This window comes from Misgurnus anguillicaudatus, chromosome 2, assembly GCF_027580225.2.
Source record: "Misgurnus anguillicaudatus chromosome 2, ASM2758022v2, whole genome shotgun sequence".
NCBI lineage: Eukaryota > Metazoa > Chordata > Actinopteri > Cypriniformes > Cobitidae > Misgurnus > Misgurnus anguillicaudatus.
Window position 1 is genome coordinate 44868662 of NC_073338.2, and position 23094 is coordinate 44891755.

Genomic DNA, 23094 nt, shown 5'->3' on the forward strand with positions numbered 1-23094 from the left:
AAGCATTTGTCAGCAATGTCTCTTAATTTTTACATGTAGTAGAAAATCGTTTGCATTAATATACATCTGATATTTTCCCCATAAAATCAGCAGTTTTTAAGTTTATAAGCTGCTGTATTGTTTCTTCAGACTTTCGAAAGTGCAGAGTTGAACTTTTGTCAGGGCTTTTGTGAGTTGTGGTGAGTCAAGCTTTTCTCTTTTTGACCCCAAACTTCCTCCCTATGTTTGTCGTGACGGAGAGCTGCTTCCTGCCTCTGTCCTAACTCCAGTTGGGATGAAACAGGGAAAAAAGCCCTTCATCTCTTCATGAACATGTTTAGGAAAAACTGAGCTTTACAGAAGTGCTGTGTTTTTTTTTTTTTTTTTTTTTTGATACTTTTGGCTCTGAGCTGACAGAGACTGGCAGAGAAAGGGTTTCCTTTGACGCAACAGCTTTCCATAAAATTTTGGAAGATGTTTTTGAGGGAAAATTTGTAAGTTGCATTGTATTCCTTTAGCTCTTTAAAGAGAATACATGTAAATAAGAGATTTCTGATGACTGCAAATAGTAGATTCACTGTTAAATGCATAATGCATGATAATGTCACAATGAAGGTTTTAAAAAACAAATGCATGCACATGCACACACAATAGCATAAACTTAAGCTGGGAATGCAAAACAACATGTGTGACCCTGCTTGTGGAAACTCAGCTAAAGCCATTTTTTTGTGATTTACTATTTTTTACATAAAATATTTTGTGTGAAAATAACCTTGATATTGACTAAGGTTATGTCAAAGATTGAGATCAACGTGAAATCAGTGATTGAAATTATGCTTTGATGCTTCTAATCTCATAATTATGTTATATGAGACTTTAACCTGGATTTCACAGACAGGGTCAAATATTTTAAAAATTGACGTGTGGGTGAGTGGACTAAATAACTAGTCTACTAATCTGCCTTAAGGAAGTCATATATAATAAGACATGTTCCTTCATATAAAACACAGACAGAACAGAATGCATCATCACCTTGAATGTAATAGGTTGTTAGATGACTAGTCGACCATTATTTACATTTTTTACATAAATGTCATCCAGACTTCAGGCACCAGTAAAAGTCACACAAAAGTTGTGCACTCAGCAAGAATTTACCTTTAAGACAAAGAAAATAACACACACACACAAAGACATGCTGAAAGGAAATGACCCGGGACCAACAGGAATTTACATCGCCTGTAGTCTGGCTCACAGTGAAGCATTATGGGATGCCAGGAATTTCCTTCAAGATTTTGGGTCTTAGACATTTGAAGCATCAAAAACAAAGCTGAACTATCAGCCTGCTTGCAGATGTTACTGTGCTGTTTATTTGGCAGTCCTGTTAGTCTGTGTGTGTGTGTGTGTGTGTGTGTGTGTGTGTGTGTGTGTGTCATGCCTCCTGCAGTGTTGTTGTATGCATGCACTTGTGACTAAGTGTTTGCCAGTCTGTACCTGGATCTATATGTGTGTGTCTGTAATTGTGTGTGTTCTCATGTGTGACTTCATGTCTGTACCTGTCTTTGTATGCCTGTGAGTCTTTTGTGCTGTTTTGAAGAAGTTTAGTAAATCAGATAGTATCAGACATAGGGAACAAACAGACGTGCTGATAAAATGCATACTGAGTGCACTGTAAGTTATTTTGGATAAAAGCATCTGCCAAATGATGTAAATGACAGGGAGGCTCTCTTTCTTTTTTTTTTTTTGGTTTATCCTTATCTTAGCACACTGAATTGCATCTTGCTGTGAATTGTGAGCATCCAGCCAGGAGAATGAAAAATAGTAACTTTTAGATACAGCTCGCAAGATCCTATGGTTTCAATGTAGTGATTTGGAGTGCATATCTATGTCACATGTTTTTTGCAGATCATGCTTCATTACTGGCATAGGAACCAAATTGTAATTAATTGAAAGATTTCATAACATACAGGCAATTGATATTTAAATGCTAATGATTTATTGATATTACATATTTAGTTGACTGCACTTTGATAAAAAGTAATAGCAATTGGTTTGTAAAACTTCATTATGCATCATTTTGCATGTTCTGGCTGTAATCTTATTGCGTTACACTACTTGGACCAGCAGATGTCGCCAACACACGATTTATTCCCCTTATTTTTTGTAGATATTGGGTGCCACCAACCCTCTATATATTATATATACAGTTAATAAGGCAAACAGTAAAACAATAGTAAGTTCAAGCCGATGGTGTAGTGGTTATTGTTCTGACATAGGGTGTGCAAAAAATGCAAAATTTAAATTAAACAAAACATATTAAATGATGAAGTGTATTGCTGTTGGTTGGTAGCCTTATTTTTCTGACGTTTAATTAGAATGTATGATAAATTAATGGATTTTATAAAATGTCATAAAAATGGGGCCCCCCTGGCACCATCTCAGGGCCCTCAGTATGAGAACCACTGGTTTAGGTAACCCCAATTACTTTGGAGGTCATTTTGTAGCTACATTACCAACATTTACTTCGGAGTTTGTATGGTTTTAACAAAAATTAAAGAGATCATTTATAAAAAAATACATATATTTCCCTGATTTACTCACCAAGCCATCTGAAATACATATGTTCATCATTTCTCAGAAGAAAGCAATTTCAGTTATTTTAGAAAATGTCCTTCCGAAATTCAGGGTTCAAGCATAAAAAAAGTGCATCATTCTTTCACAGAAGTAATCCGCATGGCTCCAGTGGATTAATAAAGGCCTTCGGAGAGCAATCGATGTGATTTTGTAAGAAAAATATTCATAAAAAATCTTTAAAAATAACTGTAATTAGGCATCTGAATAAATAAAAAAGTGCCTTACTATTTTAACTAACTTAGTAAATTTAAAAATTAATGCATAACAACACTTATATTTTAGCATTAGAAATACTACTGTGACTAAAGAGCTCACACGTACTACTGGATTAACCATTACAGAAACATAAATAAATGATTTTGGTAATACCAATACTTTTAGTTTAGTTCAGCTGTGGCACAAACCTTACATTGGGTGGTGGTCTAATAAATGTATTCAGCACTGAATGTTAATCTTTTGTTCCCTCTATCTTTTTGTAGACTGTGTACCTGTAGAGTTGGAGGATCCATTTTACCGGGACCAATATGACCAGGAGCATGTGAAGCCACCTGTTGTATCTCTGCTGCTGTCTGCAGAGCTGTACTGTCGTGCCGGGAGTCTGATCCTCAGGAGTGATACAGCTAAACCTCTGCTGGGTCATAACGCTGTCATCCAAGCTTTAGCTCAGAAAGGCCTGTACGTTACTGATCAGGAGAGACTGGTTACTGAAAGAGACCTCTGCAAGACCCCCATACAGATGGTAAGTGACTAAGCATTTTACCTTTATGTTTCTGTCATATAATGACTTCAATTTTCTGCACATCAAATAACATGGTTTAAAGTGTGAATACCTTTACATCTTGAAATGGCAGTATTGTGTAGTGCTTACCCACATAAATCTTCCTAGGTGTGACATAATTTCTTTCTAGATATGCGTATTAACACGTTATACTTATAAGGGGCTTCTGCGTAGGTCCTACAGCGTAGCCTCGACATCATAGGTTATGCACTGATTTTCATATATACTTCTGTGCAATTACACATTCTGACCGTTAGTAGGCAGTATCTACGCGTGTAACTTGGTCCACCTAGAACGGACGCGTTGTTAAATTTCTGTTGAGGTGCACGTCAGGCTATGCTTAGCATTTACTATAAATTACCTTTAGTCAGTGGACAGGAAATATATTTGGCCGTTCATCATATACTGTTTCTCTTGCATTTAGTGTTAGGGTGATAACAAACTAGTCACGTACTAGTATTGCATACTGACCTTATGTTACTACGGTATGTGTAGCCTGCAGTGTGCACTTTATCCAAGCATGAAGGATGCATGAGGATAACTGGACAATGTTATGAAGTACTGCTGTTGTCTGCATTGCAGTAGTCTCTCTCTCCATGTCGCTCTTGCTCTCGCTCTCTCTCTCTCTTAAAATGCATATGACTGCACCAGCACAATGCATGTGGTTAGGATTGGCAGGGTGGTTCAGCTGAGATGAGGTCCAGGGGAAGGACTTGATCTCAGTCTGTCCCACAATCTGCACAACTCACACATTTACAGTCACACCCACTGCCAATCATACACAAATGTGTGTCCAGAACCATACAAATGAATGTATTCTTCTGTCGCTGTATGAGCGTGCTCTTATATGTGCACATGGGTGGGTGTGTCTGTTGTCATGGTGATTGGCACTGCAGCAGCGTGTTTGCACGCAGAGCTGTGATCTGAGAAGCTCTGCATTAATGACATTCCCTTTCTTCTGCATATTTGGAGAGTTAAAATTTATGTGTGTTAAACATTGAATTCAACACCTAAAGAGTAAATTGTTGTTCAGAGTTGGAGTTAATAGACAGAGTTGCCAGTTTTAACCCAACCCCTTAGATTTGTAATTAAACTCCGCCCACACATTTCAGTCTTCTGTTTTCATGTGTCCTGCAGATTGAATGATAAATAAAACTGTTCAAATAATGTAATGCTCCTGTAATGCAATCTGTAACTTTACCCTCTCTAACACCATATCTGTTTGAAACCTAAAATTGCATTTTACATCTTACTTGTAGAGTTTGTTGGCTGTGAGATGCAATGCAAATGCAAATTTATCAAGTAGATTAAAACTAACATGATCTCATGACAAACATACATTCACAAAGTCACAACCAAGTTTCTAGCTGAGTGCTGCCACACAATTTACAAACTGAATTGAGTGTAATCCAGAGAAAGATTAGGGAACATTTTACTTAATGCTTGGTAAGCTTCTTGGATTTGCCTGGACAGATGTGTAGAGGGTAAACGTAAGATGTAAAAAACACTTAGAACATCTTAGGATTTATAAGGAAAGACTTGCAAAGAATTTTCTTTATCAAGCCAATGTTTTATTGGCAAATATGAGCATGTAAGTGTTATTGCTTGTGTTCTTTCTGTATTTAAATACAATTAGAATTTAATGCTAATCTAATCTTTGTTATTAAGGGCTAATGAAAAGCCAAAGCATTCTGATCTCTAAACTGGTTTAAGATGTTATGTGTTAGGGATGTGCATGAATGTAGTTTTTTTTTCATTTCGATTAATCAATAGGTCTAACTGTGCATTCCTGTAATCACGCCACTACTAGAGCAAGCTCCTAATTGGTTAATGTGGCGTGAATATTCGCCAAAGTTCAGGTTTTTCAACTCGCGTGTTTCCCGCGGCAACGCTCAATTCACATGGAACACGCCATTTGCACGCACTGCGCAGCAGGAAGCCTATTCATGTTTTTGCATTGACTTAACATGTAAATCACTCGTGCTTGCTGCCTCTTCCGCGCCTGCTTTAACTTACTTTCAAGTTAAAGCATTTTCTTTTTAAAAGAGTTGGTCTTCAAAAACCAATTTTCCCAAAGGTACACTTTGAGGGGCGAGGGGGTGTCTTATATTCGGGACAATACAGTATGTTTTTAAAGGGATATTTTTCATGTTTTTCATGAATGTTTAAACACCCAGAGCATCAGAGATTGTTGTATAGGAGCAGTTCAGAATAAAATCCCCTTACGTCTGGTAGACTAGACTCTGACCATGATCTCATAGTTTGCAATTAATTTATGAGGGTGGCACAGTGGTGGATAGCACTGTTCCCTGGTTTGAGCTTTCTGTGTGGAGTTTGCATGTTCTCCCTATGTCAGCATGGGTTTACTCTGGTTTCCTCCAAAAGACATGCAGGTTAAGTGAAAAGAGAGAGAGAGAGAGAGAGAGAGTCAAGAAGCTTCATTTTCATTCCAACCATATGTAGTGCAATACAAAATGAAATAAGACAATGCTACATACAGACACTGAACTACATAAATCAACACAGAGCTAGAGATTAAATAGTAAATTTTTAGTCTAGCCAGTAAACCACATAAAGTGGATTTGCGCAACCTAGTGCATAGAGTGCAAGACAATTGAAAAGGTGAATTGAAGATGACAAATTGTCCTTTGCCAACTTGTGTATAGATTAACTTGAGTGTGGTTTAACTGGTTATCACCATGAATATTGTCATAGATTAATTAATAAATAAATAAACAAGCAAATAATTTAGAGCTGTTGATTTAACACTTCAATTCAATTTATGTACAAAAGAAATATGTTGAACCAACTAATGCAAATATATATAGGTTTAAAACAACACAAGGGTGAGAAAATTATGAAACACACTCACTGATCTATATAAATGACTGGATTGCGCATGACGTCACTACTGTGAAGCCACCGCGCCGCCATGTTGGTATACCCAAACATTCTATTAAATCAATGAACGCGATCAGATTTTAATGATAAAACATCACTTTACTAGTCTTCGTTTTTATATCTGAAGTTACCCTGTACATTATTACAACACAGACGTCCTAAGCATGTACATAGTTATTTACTGAAAGTTGTACATTTTAGATGTTAATCAGTTATTATACATTAATCTTCATTACAGTATCAGATCAGCAGACAGACCGCAGCATATTTAGTTTTAATGACAAACGTGCTCATTCTGAAATCTAAATAAATAATCATACTTTGTACCGTATGTGTATGCAATAATTTGCTGGTTTTATGTTATCAAAACTTACAAGTTACCTAAACTTATTAAGAGAAATAACGCTGACCGTGTAGCTGAATGCCAAAAAAAACTTTATTTATACCCGTGTCATTAAAGTCGCCATGAAACGGAAGTAGCAATTGCCTTATTTTCCCTGTGGTGACGTATATCCGAATGAAACGGCTTTTGAGATGAAATAAGGCAGGGCTGGATTCGAATTTATCCATCGAGATCTGATTGGATCGTTTGAAGTTGGGTCGTGTTGACAATTGCTAATCGCTGCGACCTTCTCCCGGACCCCGCCCACCTGCCATACTTTTGACCGGAAGTGAAGAGAGATCGTTTTGAGGAGGGGAGGAGATTTGCATTTTTGATTAAAGATTATGAGCACACACGAATTTTTAAAAAAATAATGAAGCTCACAGATAAGTCATTTGTTAATAATACCACAATATTAAGAAAATATATATATAGTTTTTCATTTCAATTTCATTGCGACTTTAACAGAACGCAGCAGACACACTCACCTTAACGTTTTTTATAAATCCATTTTCCTGCCTGATTAAAGCATAAACATTGCAAATAACACCAGAATTAACAGTTAATTTGCGTACACATATCCTTAAAATAATCTTGCGTGACTGATACGAATTTAAAACATGATTTTGAATGGAAGTCAATGACGCCGTCTGCCGGTTAAGTATACCAAGATGGCGGCTCGAACTCTGCGCTGGCTTCACCTCACGCTGTTACATTAAGCGTTCTATGCGCAATCCAGTCATTTATATAGATCAGTAAACACACTTTATTTCTGGATGAATCATACCTTCAATTGTACGAAGTTCCTCAGACGAGTTCAATAGCACCCTGTAGTGGTAAGAGACTGACTGAGCAGGCAGTAGGAGGCTCTGTTTTTAATGGCACCAAAGGCAACCACAGTATCTACTGCACATTGCATATTTGAGCTGATTTAATAGCAGTAGTTATGTAATTTAAAAATTTTGACCTGTATTCTGTTACAAGAAGTATTTGTTCCTTCATGTAATATTGCTATTGACACTATAAGACATTCCTTGCTGAACTATACATAAAGCATATACTGTATTGTAAAAAACTATCCATATAACAGGAAATATATTTATTGTATCTAAATATAGTGGCTCTTTCATCAGTCTGTTAACATAGTATTGCACAGTATGTTTGCAAAAAAAATTATATATTTCTAAACCCAGTTTAGTAACAGTCAGTTTGGTTTGATGGGTATCAATAGGACTGATGGAGACATTGTATAACTCATGCTTATGTTTTGTGAGGTAATGTTTCTTTTCTGTGATTTCAGAGTTCTCATCTGGCAATGATTGACACTTTAATGATGGCATACACAGTTGAAATGGTCAGCGTAGAGAGAGTCCTGACCTGCATACAGAAATTTACCCCTTTCCTTCCTGAGGAAGACTTTCCGTATGATTCTGAAGAGGCTGTGATAACATGGATCAACAAGGTCAGATTTCTACATCTCACATTACAGTATGTACACAGACTGCAAACAGTGACATGAATATGATTTTCCACTTGCTATTGTTAATTTGTTTGTAGTATTATGGTAAGGGACATTTTGTTTTGTTTGCCAGAATGAGTAAGTGCAGGATACCTATTTTTAGTCTTTTCCATAAGTAAGAGACTGTATATTTTAAAGGGCGTGATGCAGGTTAACCACCACTGTCGATTAATGGGTACATAAATCCCTCAAGATATGTATATCATTTTTAAAATGTCTCAAAAATGGTCTTAAAGGCCACTTTTTTTTACGTTTTTTGTATTAACGTTTTTTTTTTACGCAATTCGGCGATGACGTCACGTTGGGGAGAAGGGGAGAAAGCCTCAGCCAGAGCCATAGAGATAGATGAGACATTCATTGCTGTTTAATACTTACGTATATAATTTGGAAATCATATATACGTCGTAGGAAATATATAATGTGGTATACTGCAAAGTTACCATGCTAATTATTATTTATGATATATGTGGGGATAAATAAAACTTCGCAAATCTGCTGATTTGATCCATTCATGTCCTGACCACCAGGCTAGAGATTTTTAAACATCCTTAATCCACACTTACTAGTCTATCAAATAATATCTCAAATGTATTGTTTTGTGAAATAAAAGGATGCTTTGTTATATTGTTTATGCAATCATAACGAATCACACGATCATTTTATATGCAGAAGCATCGATCAGCAGCTGCAGCACACTTGTATCCGACCGTATACATAAATAATAAACAGGCGTTCGGTGGATTTTTACATCAAATGATGTCAAAGGCTATGCCATTTGAGGAGGAACCGCTCATTGATCACCGTGTTTTTATAAATCCTGTACATGGTTGGACCTGCCGAACAGGTTGAGCACTCTTATATACTTTGTTGATTGGAGAGGCTGCACAGTTTGATCAGCGGGCTGCGGGAACCGGCCGCACATCACGCCGCCAGACGGTGTTGCTAATATTACTCGAAATGTATAACTATTATAAGATCTATCTATCTATGCATTTATCTATAATCTGCGCTATTAGAACATTACCTTACTCGTCTCTCTATAGACCGTTTTAGCAGTAACAACAATAACAAGCGGCTGCACGTAACTTCCGGTAAACTCCGCTAAGAATAAATAACAACAAAGTCCTTTAAACGTAGTTTATTTATATAACAAGCAAAGAAACAACACATAGATTACCTATGAAACCAAAACATTTGTTATTTTTGACGAGGCATTTGTTCAAGAGATCAGTTTAGCAACTAGATAGACCTTAAAAAAAACGAAACCGGAAGTAAGGTTAGGATCCAGACGTTTATCACGTGCGTCCGATGAAACCGTCTATAGTCTCAATGCTCTCAAGGCGGCTTTGATAAATTCTCTCCCCAGCGTGACATCATACAGTGTGATGTGGGGGAAAGGAGAATCATTGCAAACCGCTGTACTTTTTCGTATTATATTCTGTTTTGTGATACTCAACAACATAAAATACAATGGATAACAGTTTAGATGTTTATTATCAACAAGCAAATTGCACAAATTCGTTGAAAAATTTAACCTGCAACACGCCCTTTAAAAGTATATTTATCAAAAGTTAATAGAATAGTAAGGTCACCCAAAAATGAGCCATGGGCAGGAGATGTTTTAAATGCTGTACAGACCGATTGGAGAGTGGCTTTGTTTTACACACGCAGGGATACATACTAAGACACACACACAGACCTTTTGGGGGGTTTGTGTATGCATGTTTGAAACAGATACACATGGTGGAGCCTTTACAATAAGTAACCATGACATTTTAAAGAGAATTTAATAGTAAAACCAGTTAATCGCTGCATCCCTACACACAGTTGACGTTACCCATTAACTTCAGTAGTATTTAAGTCAATAGGTATAGTCAACATACAAGGACATACAAAAACACATACCATGCATGGACATACAGCTGTTTGCTCTAGGGCGATGCGTAGGCCTGCACGATTAATCATTTTTAAACCGAAATCGCGATTTGAATGGATGCGATTTTTTGATTTAGAACTATCAAATATAACAGTCATCTAGTACGCAGTTTTTGACAGTTCGCTTCATGCGCATTTTACGTTTGATGCAGTTTAAACCAATATACGTCCGGGTTTTATAAGTTGTGGAAGAGTGCCACTTGGTGGATAATAGCGGTATTACGGATTGCTGGAAATACTTGTCATCGGCAGGGAAGCGTTTTATCTTAATTGACGAGTTAACTCGTCAATGGCGGGGAAAGAGTTAAGAGGTCTTGAACCTGAAATGTTTACAGTACATTACCTGCCTTTTGGCTTACCCCCACTAATGAATTTCAACAGATCAATTAAATGTATGTTTATTTGAATTTATTTTACGATATGTGCATATATACTATTTATACAGATATTTTTTACATCTTACAATGTAATTCAACTTTTTATAGATGGCAAAAAAAATGTACAGACACTTTCATAATATAAGGAATTACCAAATTTTTGTCTCACATTTACTAAATACACACTATACATTGATTATAACGGTGCCTATAAGATGTTTGCTGAAGTCTGTTTTTGACATATATCAGTATGTTTTTGCATTTTATCCATAATAGACATACTTAATCTACTCTTATTGTGAAGTGATCTAGCCTTCATCTTCATATTGAATATCATAAGCAAGTGGTCCATTAATGGCAAAGCCAATGTAGAATGACACTTTCTCATTGCTGCAACCACTTCTCACTCCACCAAGGAATGCAGGACGTACAGGGATTTGAAGATTTCCATACTCTGTGAAGACCTCACCATTCTCAATCGTTCCATTCACTCTAAGAAGCTCCTTTTGTATTGAAGGTTTCTTAAAGATTTCTGCTCTTTGCCAGAGAACATTGCGTTCCCTAACGCTACTGATAGATCTGTCGAGGAAGACTTTTGGCACAAGCCTCTGGAGTCCATTAGATGTGCCCAAAAAAAAGTGTGGTATTGTTGACCTTGTCCGGTACATATGGGAGAGATGCTTTCTTGCAGAGCTTCTGATTTTATCAACGTAAGTCTTAATGTTTGTGCTGTCAACATTTTTCCCAGGCCACAGTAAAAGTATGGCAAGATAGAAAGGCTCTGGGTATTGGTGCTGTGTACCGACATCTTGCAGAATTTCTTTTAAAAGCTTGTGAAGGTTCTCCAGGGATTTTGTTAATTTAGAATTTGGCCAAATCAGCTTTAGTATTATTTGTGCCAGCAGGTGATTTGTTTTGTCTTTAGTTGTTTTGATTGCAGAGTTATCATATATGAATGAATATATTTTAGCAATTATTTCTACTCTCTCTTTTTTGTTGTCCAAACACTGTAGGAGCCCTGGGAATGTATCTGCTCGCTTTTCCTCTAGGATCATTCGGCACTCCTCTATCTCCATGTTCAAGCTTAGTTTTGGCTTTTGCATTCTCTCCTTTTGTTTTTCTGTTGCAGAAGAGCAAAATAATGATATATAGTTCTGATAGTGTATTGTGATCATCTTGTGAATCTTAATGTCTTTTTTGTCATCAATCCCTTTTACTTTCATGTAAGTGTAGTACATTTCAATGAAGTCAAAGGCCTCTTTCACCTGCAATTTTAAAGATTTAAGGAAAGGCTCGTATTCTTGAAGAGCCAATACAAATTCTTGACTGGATTTAGTTTTAGACCCTGGGATGTTTGAGGAGGTGATGTTTCCTTTGAGAAAGCTCTGAATGTAATGGTCTTTCATGGGCTCACAATCTCCAAACAATGGCAGTTTTTTGATAATGTCAAAAATGATCATGGCTGTGTCGATTTCACCCATGTAGCCAGATATATTATAAGGGCTTAACTTTCTATAAAGATCCATCCCAGTTTCAGGTGCATCGTCTGTCTTTGCTAGGCTTTGAGCTCTTTTGAAGGCTTTGGTTGCTGTGTATGCCAATTCAAAATATTCTCTCAATTCTTCCGCTGTCAGTGGTTTCATATCTTGCTTTTTGCACTCAAGTTTATATTTCAGCTCACTTCTGGAGACTTGTCCAACAGTGTCTACTGTGTAAGAATTTTCTTTGATGGCTTTGGCATTGTTTGCCCAGGTCATAGCTTGAGCAAAGTTCTTTTCATTCAGGTAGAGGTGTCTTGCTAGAGCTTGAGGAATTGTGAAATCTTTATGAAACCTTTGCAGTGCAGCATTAAAGATTTCTTGAGTTTTGTTTAGACCATCCTCTACTGAGTTGATGTCCTGTATCAGGGGTGAAAACAGGGTGTCTTTATCATCACCTTCTGCCTTGCGTTGCCGAGAGATCAGCATGCTTTTCAGTGATTGAACAAGAACATCTTTTACTGCAAAAGTTTTGAAAAAAATATCACAATGCAGTATGTTAATGACTATCTCGGCCCTTGAGCAGTTCTGTGTCTCTTCTAGTTGTTTGACGCATTCAGTTGCAAGGTACTGATGGACAAAACTAACTGCATTTAATCCGCCATATTCTTCTGCCTCAAATTCAATTAGCAAACACGAGTAAGGCTCCATTTTATCCAGCACAGATTCCTTTCCCCATAATGCTGTTTTGATACCCAGGAAATCTGCACACAAAGAACTTGAAATAGCTGGTTCAGCCACATATGAATTCAACAAAGCCAGAATACAGAACAGTTGTTCTTGTTTGCTCTCAACTTTGAAATCTTTTAGGATGTTAGATGCAACGTTTGCAACATACTCTGGGTCAAAGTTGGATTTCAGGATCATGAAGCTGTAGAAGTTGTCAGTTATGAAAGACTTCATGTCATGAAGTTCCTTAAGCTTAATTTCAAAAGCACTTATTTCTTTTTCAGTCAGCGCCGCTTTAATGAAAACACTGTCAATAACACTTTCCCTGTATCTTACTTCTGGAATGTTTGTACGTAAGCAGTTTAGGATAATGACAAACGCACCTGTTTCAACTGTTATTTTCCTTAAAGAGTGACGGAGTTCTTGTGTGTTCTCAGTTTCTTCTGAGTCTTCCACTAACAGCAGGACTGGTGTTTTAAATGACTGCTCATTTTTCCCACACTTTATCAAATGACCAACATCTTGGGCTACTTGTTCTTTTGAAACAGTGTTGTCTTTTAACACAGCACATCTAAATTCTTTCCGAAGATTCCACATCACATGCATAGCCATTGTGGTGCCACCACAGCCTGGATGATGAAAAAGATTCACCATGACACAAGGACTTGTAGGGTCTTTGGTCTGAGATCTTATCGTTCTCTCGAGTTGTGAGTATCTTTCACGTTTTATAAATTGCTTTCCATCAGGTTGCTCTGAGAAATAGAAATTCCACCATTTCACCTTGTCCCCTCTATAGAACTCCGTCTCTGTTTTAATTTTGAAATCTTCAAATTCTGCACTGCTCTCATCGAATATGTCTTCACATTCATTCTCACACAGAACTTCAAGAGATGTCATGATGTCTTTGTCTTTCTGTTGAAGAATTACTGAACTTCCTTCAACAGATGGAAGGAGTCTCTCAGCACTTGATTTATTTTGTCCCAGTTTCAGTATTGTCCCATTGATTTCACTAAGCTCCAGGTCATATATACTTCGCCGACTAATGTCATGTTCACATCTGACTTGAATGAAATCTCTCCATTTTTGAAAGGAAGTATCTGAAGTGCAAATATTTAGAATGTTCTCAGTCCCCCCAAGGTTTTTATAAAATGACATGAATGTGTCAAAGATTGGATCATTCATAGCTTCAACAGTTGAAAGGAGGAGGAATATGACTAAGAATCTTCCTCTTGGAAGAGTATCAGAATTGCAGAGGAATGAGATCATGTCTTGTACCTCTCCTGCTTTGTTTGTTAACCATTCACTTGGTCGAAGTGGTATTTCAGATTCAGTGTTGAGGTCTTCTCTGCCATTACAAAATATCCAACTTGTTTGTTTGGATAAGTTGAGAGTATTTGCGACAGTTCCTGGGTCCCCAAGGAACTGTTGTGGTTTGTGAAGATTTGCAATTCGAACTTTTGTGTAGTCATGACAGAGCCCACTTACTGCTGAGCTTGGATCAAAATCAAGTACACAAAACAGTTTCAATGTAGTCATGAACTGAAGATGCTGGAGCTGTTCAGTGTGGCTTTTGTTTGTTACAATGATGTAGTAGTCATAATGACCAAGGCAGTTTCCTCCAAAAGTCAAAAGATCTTTCAGATTTTCCCCCTGATTTGATGTTTTTTTCTTTTCAGGTCTCTTTTCTGCCTCCTTTCTCATGTTGTCCAGGACATTCACTTGTGTATAAATTTGAGCCATTTTAGCCTGTAACTCTTTTGGGTTACCGATTTTACAGATATCCCGTGTTGCAGCTCCCTCTCGAATAAAAAGTGATTGCCCTTTGCTCCTTTTCCATTGATTGTCCTCATCCAAAGTCTGGATATAAAATAGTTTACCTTGAACTATGCTGTGGAATGGAACAACATCCACCTCTATGACATATTTGCCAGATAACTTGCTGTCAGGACACAGTACTTCTACATAGCGTGGCTGTCTGATGCAGCTATTTGCTTCAGATGTGTGACTTTCAAAAAATGATTTGATACCCTGATTGAAGTGATCTATGAAGATGTCCTTGTTTTCAACTTTGACACCAATGATCTCACCGTGAGAATATTCAGTGTCTTTGGAATCTGCTACACCAAAGTGAATGGTTCCGTTTGTGCGACTGTTCATGCACCCAGCTGCAAAACGAAACACCTCTTTGTTGAACTTCTTCTTCATTACATGAATATCATCGGTTCTGCCCATGAACTTATACTCATGAACTGGATCAATCAGATTGCCTGGTCCCGTCTCTGGTGGTAATGTGTAGTTTTGAATGTATCGATGAGAGGCACTGTTCTGATCAAATGGATGGAGACTGCATGAGTGCCGTAAGGATAACAATTCCATTTCTTTAGGGTCATCTGACTTTCTTTGTTGAGTCTGATTGGACGATTTAACTCTAGAGGGTTCTGCAGGCTTTTTTTGGGAAGGAGCTATTTGTAAAGATTCTTTTGGTTGGGAGTTTTCTGCTGGGATGGACATTGGAGGGATGGTATCCACTGAATCATGTTCGCCGTGAATCAAGTTTATTGGTCCTTCCATAGAATTATCCTGTCCATGTTCAGATTTTATTTTTTTCTGTGAGTTTCCTTTCGATTTTTGTGTGGATATTGGTGTTTCTATATTTCCTACTGTTGTGTCTTGCATGACCTCTTCATGTGGTGTCTTAAAGTGTTCCAAAAACCCAGAATTTGGTTTATCATATTTTTTTAACTCATTAAATCTGGTAATGATTTTAACAGCTGGCCCTTGCTTAATACCAAGTTCCTGCAGATGGTTGGACTGGTAACAAGCTAGTTTTTCCCCAGATACTTCTTTCTCATACAATTTGTCTGCATGTTTTTTATCCACTTTAATTACTTCAGTTAACCAGTAATGGACATGCTCTCTCGTCCACTCTTCCACTTGATGAGGAAGTTCAGCCTTTTCACTCATAGTTGACATAGCCTAATGAAACAAACAAAACATAAAGGAATAAAGCAGTTAAATGTGTGGTTCTCATTTTTCTGACTTATAATATTCTTTTAATTCTTCACAAAAAAACACTCAATACCAAAACTAAGGACAAAAGTATTACTATTTTGATTATCATTTTTATTTATTTAAAAACATTATTTGAATTTCTTTAAAAGGACATATTTAAACAGATATGCAAAAACTACTAAGCATCTTTATTAGTGGTCTTAGAAAAGTGCAAGGGATCTCATTGTCCACTGAATATTTTATTAAAGGACAAGTTCTGTATTTTACACTTAAAGCCCTGTTTTCAGATTGTTAATGATGAAATAGAACGGTTTTGACTGAAATTTGGACATATGATGCTGGCCCGAAAATTTTCGGGTGTTTGATGTATTAGCCCCCACCTCTACAACGTGTGTATAGATGCACTGGAACAATCCTTCCTAAAATGCATTAAACTTTCATTTACAAAGACGTGAAACTCACCGAGTGGTTAGAGGTGTTCCCTGATATGCTCACACAAAAATTGCTGCAAAAGATGCTTTCCAACAGGTGTTTTAGCATTCGTTGTAAACTTGTGGACCTATTTTTCCAAACGCCTCACACCCGTATATTCTTCTGTTGAGTGCTTCAATAATAAACACTCCAGCCCAGTTGGTGGCGATAATCCGCCTTTGCCAATTGCAAAAATACAAACAAAGTTCCCGGCGCGGAGTAATACAGTACCTCACAGCACATCTAATACAAGTCAATGGAGTTGAACAAAACTACGATAAAACCTGTTGGAAAGAGTCTTTTGCAGCGATTTTTGTGTGAGCATATCAGTGAACAACCCCTGACCACTTGGTGAGTTTCACGTCTTTGTAAATGAAAGTTTAATGCATTTTAGGAAGGATTGTTCCAGTGCACCTATACACACATTGTAGAGGTGGGGGCTAATACATCAAACACCCGAAAATCATATGTCCAAATTTCAGTCAAAACCGTTCTATTTCATCATAAACAATCTGAAAACAGGGCTTTAAGTGTAAAATACTGAACTTGTCCTTTAAGGCTGATTTGTTATTATTTATTATAGATTTTTACACTCTGTAATCATTTACTCACCCTCATGTTGTTCTTAACCTGTATGAGTTTCTTTATTCTGTTGAACACAAAAAGAAGATATTTTGGCCATAGATGGTAGTCACACAGCTGACGATACCCACTGACTTCCATGGTATTTGTTTTTCCTACTATGGAAGTCAATGGGTATCATCAACTGTGTGCTTACCATTATTTATCAAAATATATTTTCATTTGTGTTTAACAGGATAAAAAAACTCATACAGGTTTAGAACATGAAGAAAGTATTTTCATTTTTGAATGAACTATCCCTTCAAACCTTGGACTTGATAGAAGACAACCTTTTGTTTTGGCATTAAATTGAAGCTAATCCTCCTGAGCCAACGAACAAACAACAAACCGACGAGTAACCAGCGTGAAGCGGCAGCACAAGTACCAGCGTTCTCACACCGGAAGTGACGACTTGTTTTGTGCAATTTGTTAGTTTTAGAAACGTCCATTATTCCAAACACTTTTGCTTACAGAAAAAAATTTACATGTCCTAATGTTTAAGTGCTTTTTAAAAGTCAACAGGGTTCAAAACATTATCTTGTTGTTAGTGAAAAGGTAAAATCCTTTCCAAAACTGGCATGGTCCATGGGGGGGGGGGCAGTTTTCTTCTGTCTATACAGCTGTTTCCATCCAGTTTTTCACTTTTTTGCTATTGACAAAGTGAATGTGTAAAAAAAATCGAAATTTGCTGTTTCCATTTAGGTGGGCTTTTATCAATAAAATCATGACGTCACGAATGACAAAAAATTTGTTGCATAAGTTTATCTATCTTTTGTGTTTGGAAAAAAAAAATTAGAGTATTTATACAGTTTTTAAAATGTTCAATTTCACAAAAAAATGCAAATGCACAAATTATCGTACAACGTCAAAAAGCTGAAAAGGTCCTAAGTTGAAGGTCTTCACGGGTCCACTTGGATCCAAAGATCGGTTCTGATATCTGTGGCTTTGAGTCTCAGGTAATTTAAAATAAATGTGCTTTTATCAAATGTACTCAATTAACATTTTAGTACTTAATGAAGAGACAGCAGCTTAAGCAGTTCAGGGAATACTTTTTAGTGCATGGTTATTAATTTTAACGCCTCAACTTAAACCTTAAACCTCTACGGAAGAGGATAAGGGCCACTGGTAAAAAAATATTTGAATTCTGACTTTAATCTCAGAATTCTGAGATTAAAGTCAGAAGTTGAGAATAAAGTCAGAATTCAAATATTTTTTTCACCAGTGGCCCTAATCCTCTTCCGTAAACCTCGGTTTATTGCTAAAGCAACATTTTAAAATGTTTGTTTAGTTTTTTAAATAATATTTAGACCTATATTTTATTTGATTTCAGTTAACAGTAATGTTTTTAAAGGTTAAGCTGTAAGAAACCACCCATCGGCCCAACAAGGGTATCCAATGGCGTGGGTGAAGGTATCAGCGTGTTTTGTCTTTTTTCTGCGCTTTTGACAGAATTGTCATTGTTTCCTAATCTGACTCCAATATTAAATAATAAAATAATTAAACTGCTGATAATAGTTTAACAATAGTTATTTTATCATGGTTATAATATAAATATGGAATGCGGATACATTACTATAAACTTAAATAATACTATAAACTTTCTTAACAAGGTTTCTCCAATTAAGTTAAAACCTGAGGTTTCTTCATTGACGTCTAAGTTGGGGAAGGTCCAGTCTAACTTAAACCAAGGTATTCTCTGGTCTAACTTTAACTAAGGTTTCTCAATTTCATTTATAAAAAGTTTAGGTTTCTCCATTCAAGTCTAAGTTGAGGAAGGTCCAGTCTAACCTAAACCAAGGCATTCTCCAGTCTAACTTTAACTGAGACAACTTAAGTGTAAGCATCAACGTTTAATTTCAGTAATACATATAATGTTTGTAGTATTGAGAATTACTGGCCCATTAAGAATATGCCAAATGTAACAATTTATTATGACGGGCAGATTCAGCTTAAAACATGAATTAAAAAATCCAAAACAGAATATGATTCAAGTCCAATTATTTAAATGATCAACAGTTGCAAAAGTTACAAAGTTATATCTGGCAATAGACACTCTGGCTACAGAGTACTTCTTTAATGTTATAACCGTGCATCCATTATGTTTTAATACACAGTGTGGGAGCTTCTGGTTACAGAATGCCTCCTCAAGTCTCTTGCCAAGCCACCTTATATGCACAGATGAGAAAGAATTCTTAAAGTCCCAAATCAGGATTTGGTTGGTCAGGTTCTCATGACCTGAAGGAGCACAAAATGGGACTGTTAACCATCTATTATCTATATCTCTTCAGGAGGTGACATCCCTCGCATGAGTACAGATTATTTCTTAAGTTCTAAACTTTGATACAATTTGTATCATTAGACATTCACTGAACTGGAATTTGGGAGAGGAAGACAGAGAGATTGAGTCCTGGTTATCAGGCCCACCTGGGGATGTTATCGCTTTATGGGTATTTATTTCCACAAGCAAACCCAATACTGATTTCTTGAACAGCTGTAGTACAAAGTAAAGCTGGGTATGGACCACAAGATAACTGGGCTGAATTTGGGTTAATTTTCACCCTTACGACAATGCTAAGTAATGTCCTGATCGTCATTGTGGTTAAACCGATTATCTTATCAGATTTTATCTGTGGTGCGCGGTGTGTTAAAAATGTCTGGATCTGCTTGGAAGCACGTCGGGGCCACTCCGATCGCAACATGTTGATTATTTACGATCAGAAATCTTGTTGTGTGGGGGGAACGCTAAGGACAAACGCACACACACGCTGTAAATTGTCACGGGAAACTAAATGATATCCAATCAGAAAACAAGCTGATGAAAGATGAAAGCAACAACTACATGGTGCAGAAGGCACAGTCCAAGGTGAGATGAACATCAGAGATGTAAAAACGCAGTCCATTGTATTAATGACATTTCTTTATGCCCATTGTTCGCCATGTTTGTTTACGGTGAAATCACATTTGGCCGCGAGAAACATCGCAAGATCTTCACGAGAGTTCCTTTGTTCTCAGCTGAGATTCGTGTTGTTTGTGAAGTTAGTCTGCTGGGTGGTGTCTTACGTTGCAACATTTTAGATAGCCCAATGTTTGCTGTTGTGCCCTTAAGAGGTTCGTGTGACACCACATTTTTGCGTTTCCATCATCTATATTGGTAAACTTTTTGATGTGCTAAAACGTTTATCAAAAAAAGCCTTGGATGGAAACATGGCTATAGTGCCGTATAGAATCTGGGAAAACTACGCCATTATGCAAAACATTCTGGGTCATTGCTGCTATGCTTCAGGGCATGCTCATCAGGACATTTGTAGCTACACAGCGACAATAATCTGGAATAGATCAATTGAGGACCTTTTCCGCATCAATAACTATTCTGTTTAACTATTAATTGTTGTGTCCTAATATACTTATATGTTACATCAGCACATTACATCTTATACCTTTTGTATTTGTCCTAGAGTAACACTCACGAGTTTAAATCAACCTTGTTGTCTTTCTTTTTGCCTCTTTTGTATGTTGTATCAGTTACTGTGAACCCATTTACCTCACTATGTTACACAAATAAAGTTGGTATGCAACATAAATAATGCTCATAATGCAGGCTGTTCATACATAAGTTTAGTTTTATTAGAGATTTCATATATAAATCTATTAATATATGAATAAACATATGAATAAAGATATTTTAATAATACTTATCTTACCTTTCTTGGAGTATTAAAACTGTTTTAAGCTTTTTTCATCGTTGGTGTAGTTAGAATCTTTTTCTAGTGAAGACCAGGAGACTTCAGATGATGATGAACAGGAGTCTACACATCGAAGCATACAGTCATCAAGTCTAGCTTAAAGTAGAAATATATTGCATTTAGAACCATTTCAATAGATGTATTCCTTTCAAATAACAACAAAGCACTCAGCCCACAGCTTCAAACAAAGCATGGAAAAGGAAGTTGTAAATCCACCCCATATCCTGCAGTCCCACCTACCCCCTACTCCAATCAAACTGTTTTATCACAGAAAAGAGTTTGCACTCACTTTAGGCTTTGCCTTTACCTGACAGTAAATGCACTATTCCATCCTATCCCCACTTTGAAATTGAATTAAGCTCACTTAAAAAATCTTTTCACTTGATAACGAATAAGAAAAAACAAGATTTCTTAAATATATAAAATTCTGATGTGTAAATGTAAATGTAAAGTGTCTATATTTTATTGCATTACCATGTTTGATTTAGCATGTGATGTAATTTTTTTATTGTATTTATGTATTTTTGTCTTGGATTTATATGTATATATAATTATAAAAAACTATTTTTTATATATAATTTTTGTTCAAATATTATTTAAAAAAAGAGTGTTTAAAACGTAACAAAAACATGAACAAATGGCCACAAACTCACCGAAGGGGATGGGGTACCAAGAGCCATAATATGCTACTATGTTCTTCCTGAATGCCTAATGCAATATAAATATATCACCTCTTATATTGTATTACCAAACAATCCCATAAATTCACCATGAAAACATCTCTTGGCTCAAAGTAATTCACTTTATTGTCACTTAAGGTCCATAGTTAGAAATATCTGAATTATTATTATAATGAAATGATGGTTCCTGGTACAGGACAGTCCTCAAAATACAAATTTAGCAAGAATCAGAGCAAAATTTCTTTACATTTATATTTTTGTATTACAAAAATTGTGTCTATGGATATGTTAATTCTGCATGTGTTTTTTTTTCCACTGTAGGTAAATGAACATATTCAACACCATTTGCCTCAAGAACAGAGAGTTGGAGATACAGCAGAATCCTGCACAGCTAAAGAGGTGAGGAGATACTGTATGCATTCATATTTTGAGCCTGAAACCATGAAAACTGTAGAAAGGCGTACAGAAGTTTTATACTTACCAGATTAAATATAAAAGTTGACCTGATTAAAGTAGTCTTGCACTTTATGCAGTACATTTTCATTGAAACAGACTTTATGGCAGAGTATGAAACAGTTCTGGAGTTAAATTTTGTTGGGTCTGTTTTCTTTTAGTCTTAAGCATTGTTGGACATAGTCCAGGAGACCCAATGGTGAATTTTTTAGCATTAGTTGTACATAGAGAGTTAGTGATGTGAACAAAAGAGCAAACAACGTAAACAAGAACCGTGTTTATTTAATAACTACAGAAACATTTATTTAATGCATGTCAAACATGATATTTTTATGAATGACGTAGCGTAAAGAAAGAAGTCACCAACAGTCTTTGCATAAGTTTTTCTTTATATATTTAAAGCCTTTTAAAGCGTGGATGTAGTTGGTTTCTAGTATTCAGTTACTGCCTTGTAATGTGATCCAGTTTCAGCCACGACCAACCACTTCTTCTTGACCTGCTGTGAGTTTATACAACCTCTATACTGAGGCTAAATCATAAATCATTCTACATGAATTTGGATCAGTCTACCCAGCAAACTCTTACAAGTCCCACCAAACACTTAATCTGTGTATTAATCTTAAATTTGCATTGAAACATTGCAAAGCTTCTATATAACATTATCATACCTACAATTCTGTTTAAGATGGATTGTTTTTATACTTTAACGTATGTAGAAAATTCACCTAATATTTTAATGAATGCCAGAAAAATAATTTAATAGTCTACAAATATAGTCTTACATCAGGCACAACAGAAAAAGCTTGAGAATACTTACATTAGTTGTCTCAGTACTGGGTGGTGTTTTTCTTCTTCGGACTGTAAAATCTTTTTATTCAGTCTCGTTTGCTAGAATCATCTATATGCCCTCAGAGTCCGAAGCATGTGTGCAAGTCTATTCCAGGCTCCAGAGCCTGCCTTGGAATTTAACCCCATATCAACCATGATGGTTATGTCTATGTTTTGTTCACTTTTTTCACTTCTAAGATCCTATGCTTGTTTGTTACCAAGGACATACACACTCAACTTTTTCAAACATCTAACAAATGCAACATGAGCTCCACCACTAAATGCATAATAGAAGTTTTCTATTCTGTAAATGTGTGTGTCACTTTAAATGACTCATGAAGGTCTGGTTGTAATAGAATCCATTTTAACAATGGTTGTGTCTTAATCAGCTCCCTTGTTCAGTATTCTGGGCACTGATCGGTGAGTCTGCTATTTTAAGGGCTGTTTTCATCGCAAAATCCTTCCGTTGCACTGAAACATTTGTTCCCTAAAAATTCCCTAAAAGCAACACAAAAACCAGTGAGCATTGATATGTTCCCTTAACTCAATAAACTTCATGATACATGACTTTTATAAC

At 36.4% G+C, this 23094-nt stretch overlaps 2 protein-coding genes across 4 annotated transcripts in view; one reads left to right on the forward strand and one right to left on the reverse strand.

The window, feature by feature from the left end:
- camsap2b (calmodulin regulated spectrin-associated protein family, member 2b) overlaps window positions 1–23094 on the forward strand; it is a 57368-nt gene that overhangs the window by 9813 nt on the left and 24461 nt on the right. For all 3 annotated transcript variants that reach the window (XM_073856434.1, XM_073856443.1, XM_073856441.1), the window contains exons 2-4: window positions 3090–3349; window positions 7972–8133; window positions 21558–21635. In XM_073856434.1, coding sequence (XP_073712535.1) covers window positions 3090–3349; window positions 7972–8133; window positions 21558–21635 — 500 coding nt within the window. The remainder of the gene's footprint in view (window positions 1–3089; window positions 3350–7971; window positions 8134–21557; window positions 21636–23094) is intronic.
- LOC129443048 (sterile alpha motif domain-containing protein 9) lies at window positions 10603–15682 on the reverse strand. The gene has a single exon (XM_055203430.2). It carries the CDS (start codon window positions 15680–15682, stop codon window positions 10811–10813), a length of 4872 nt encoding a protein of 1623 aa, XP_055059405.2. The 3' UTR covers window positions 10603–10810.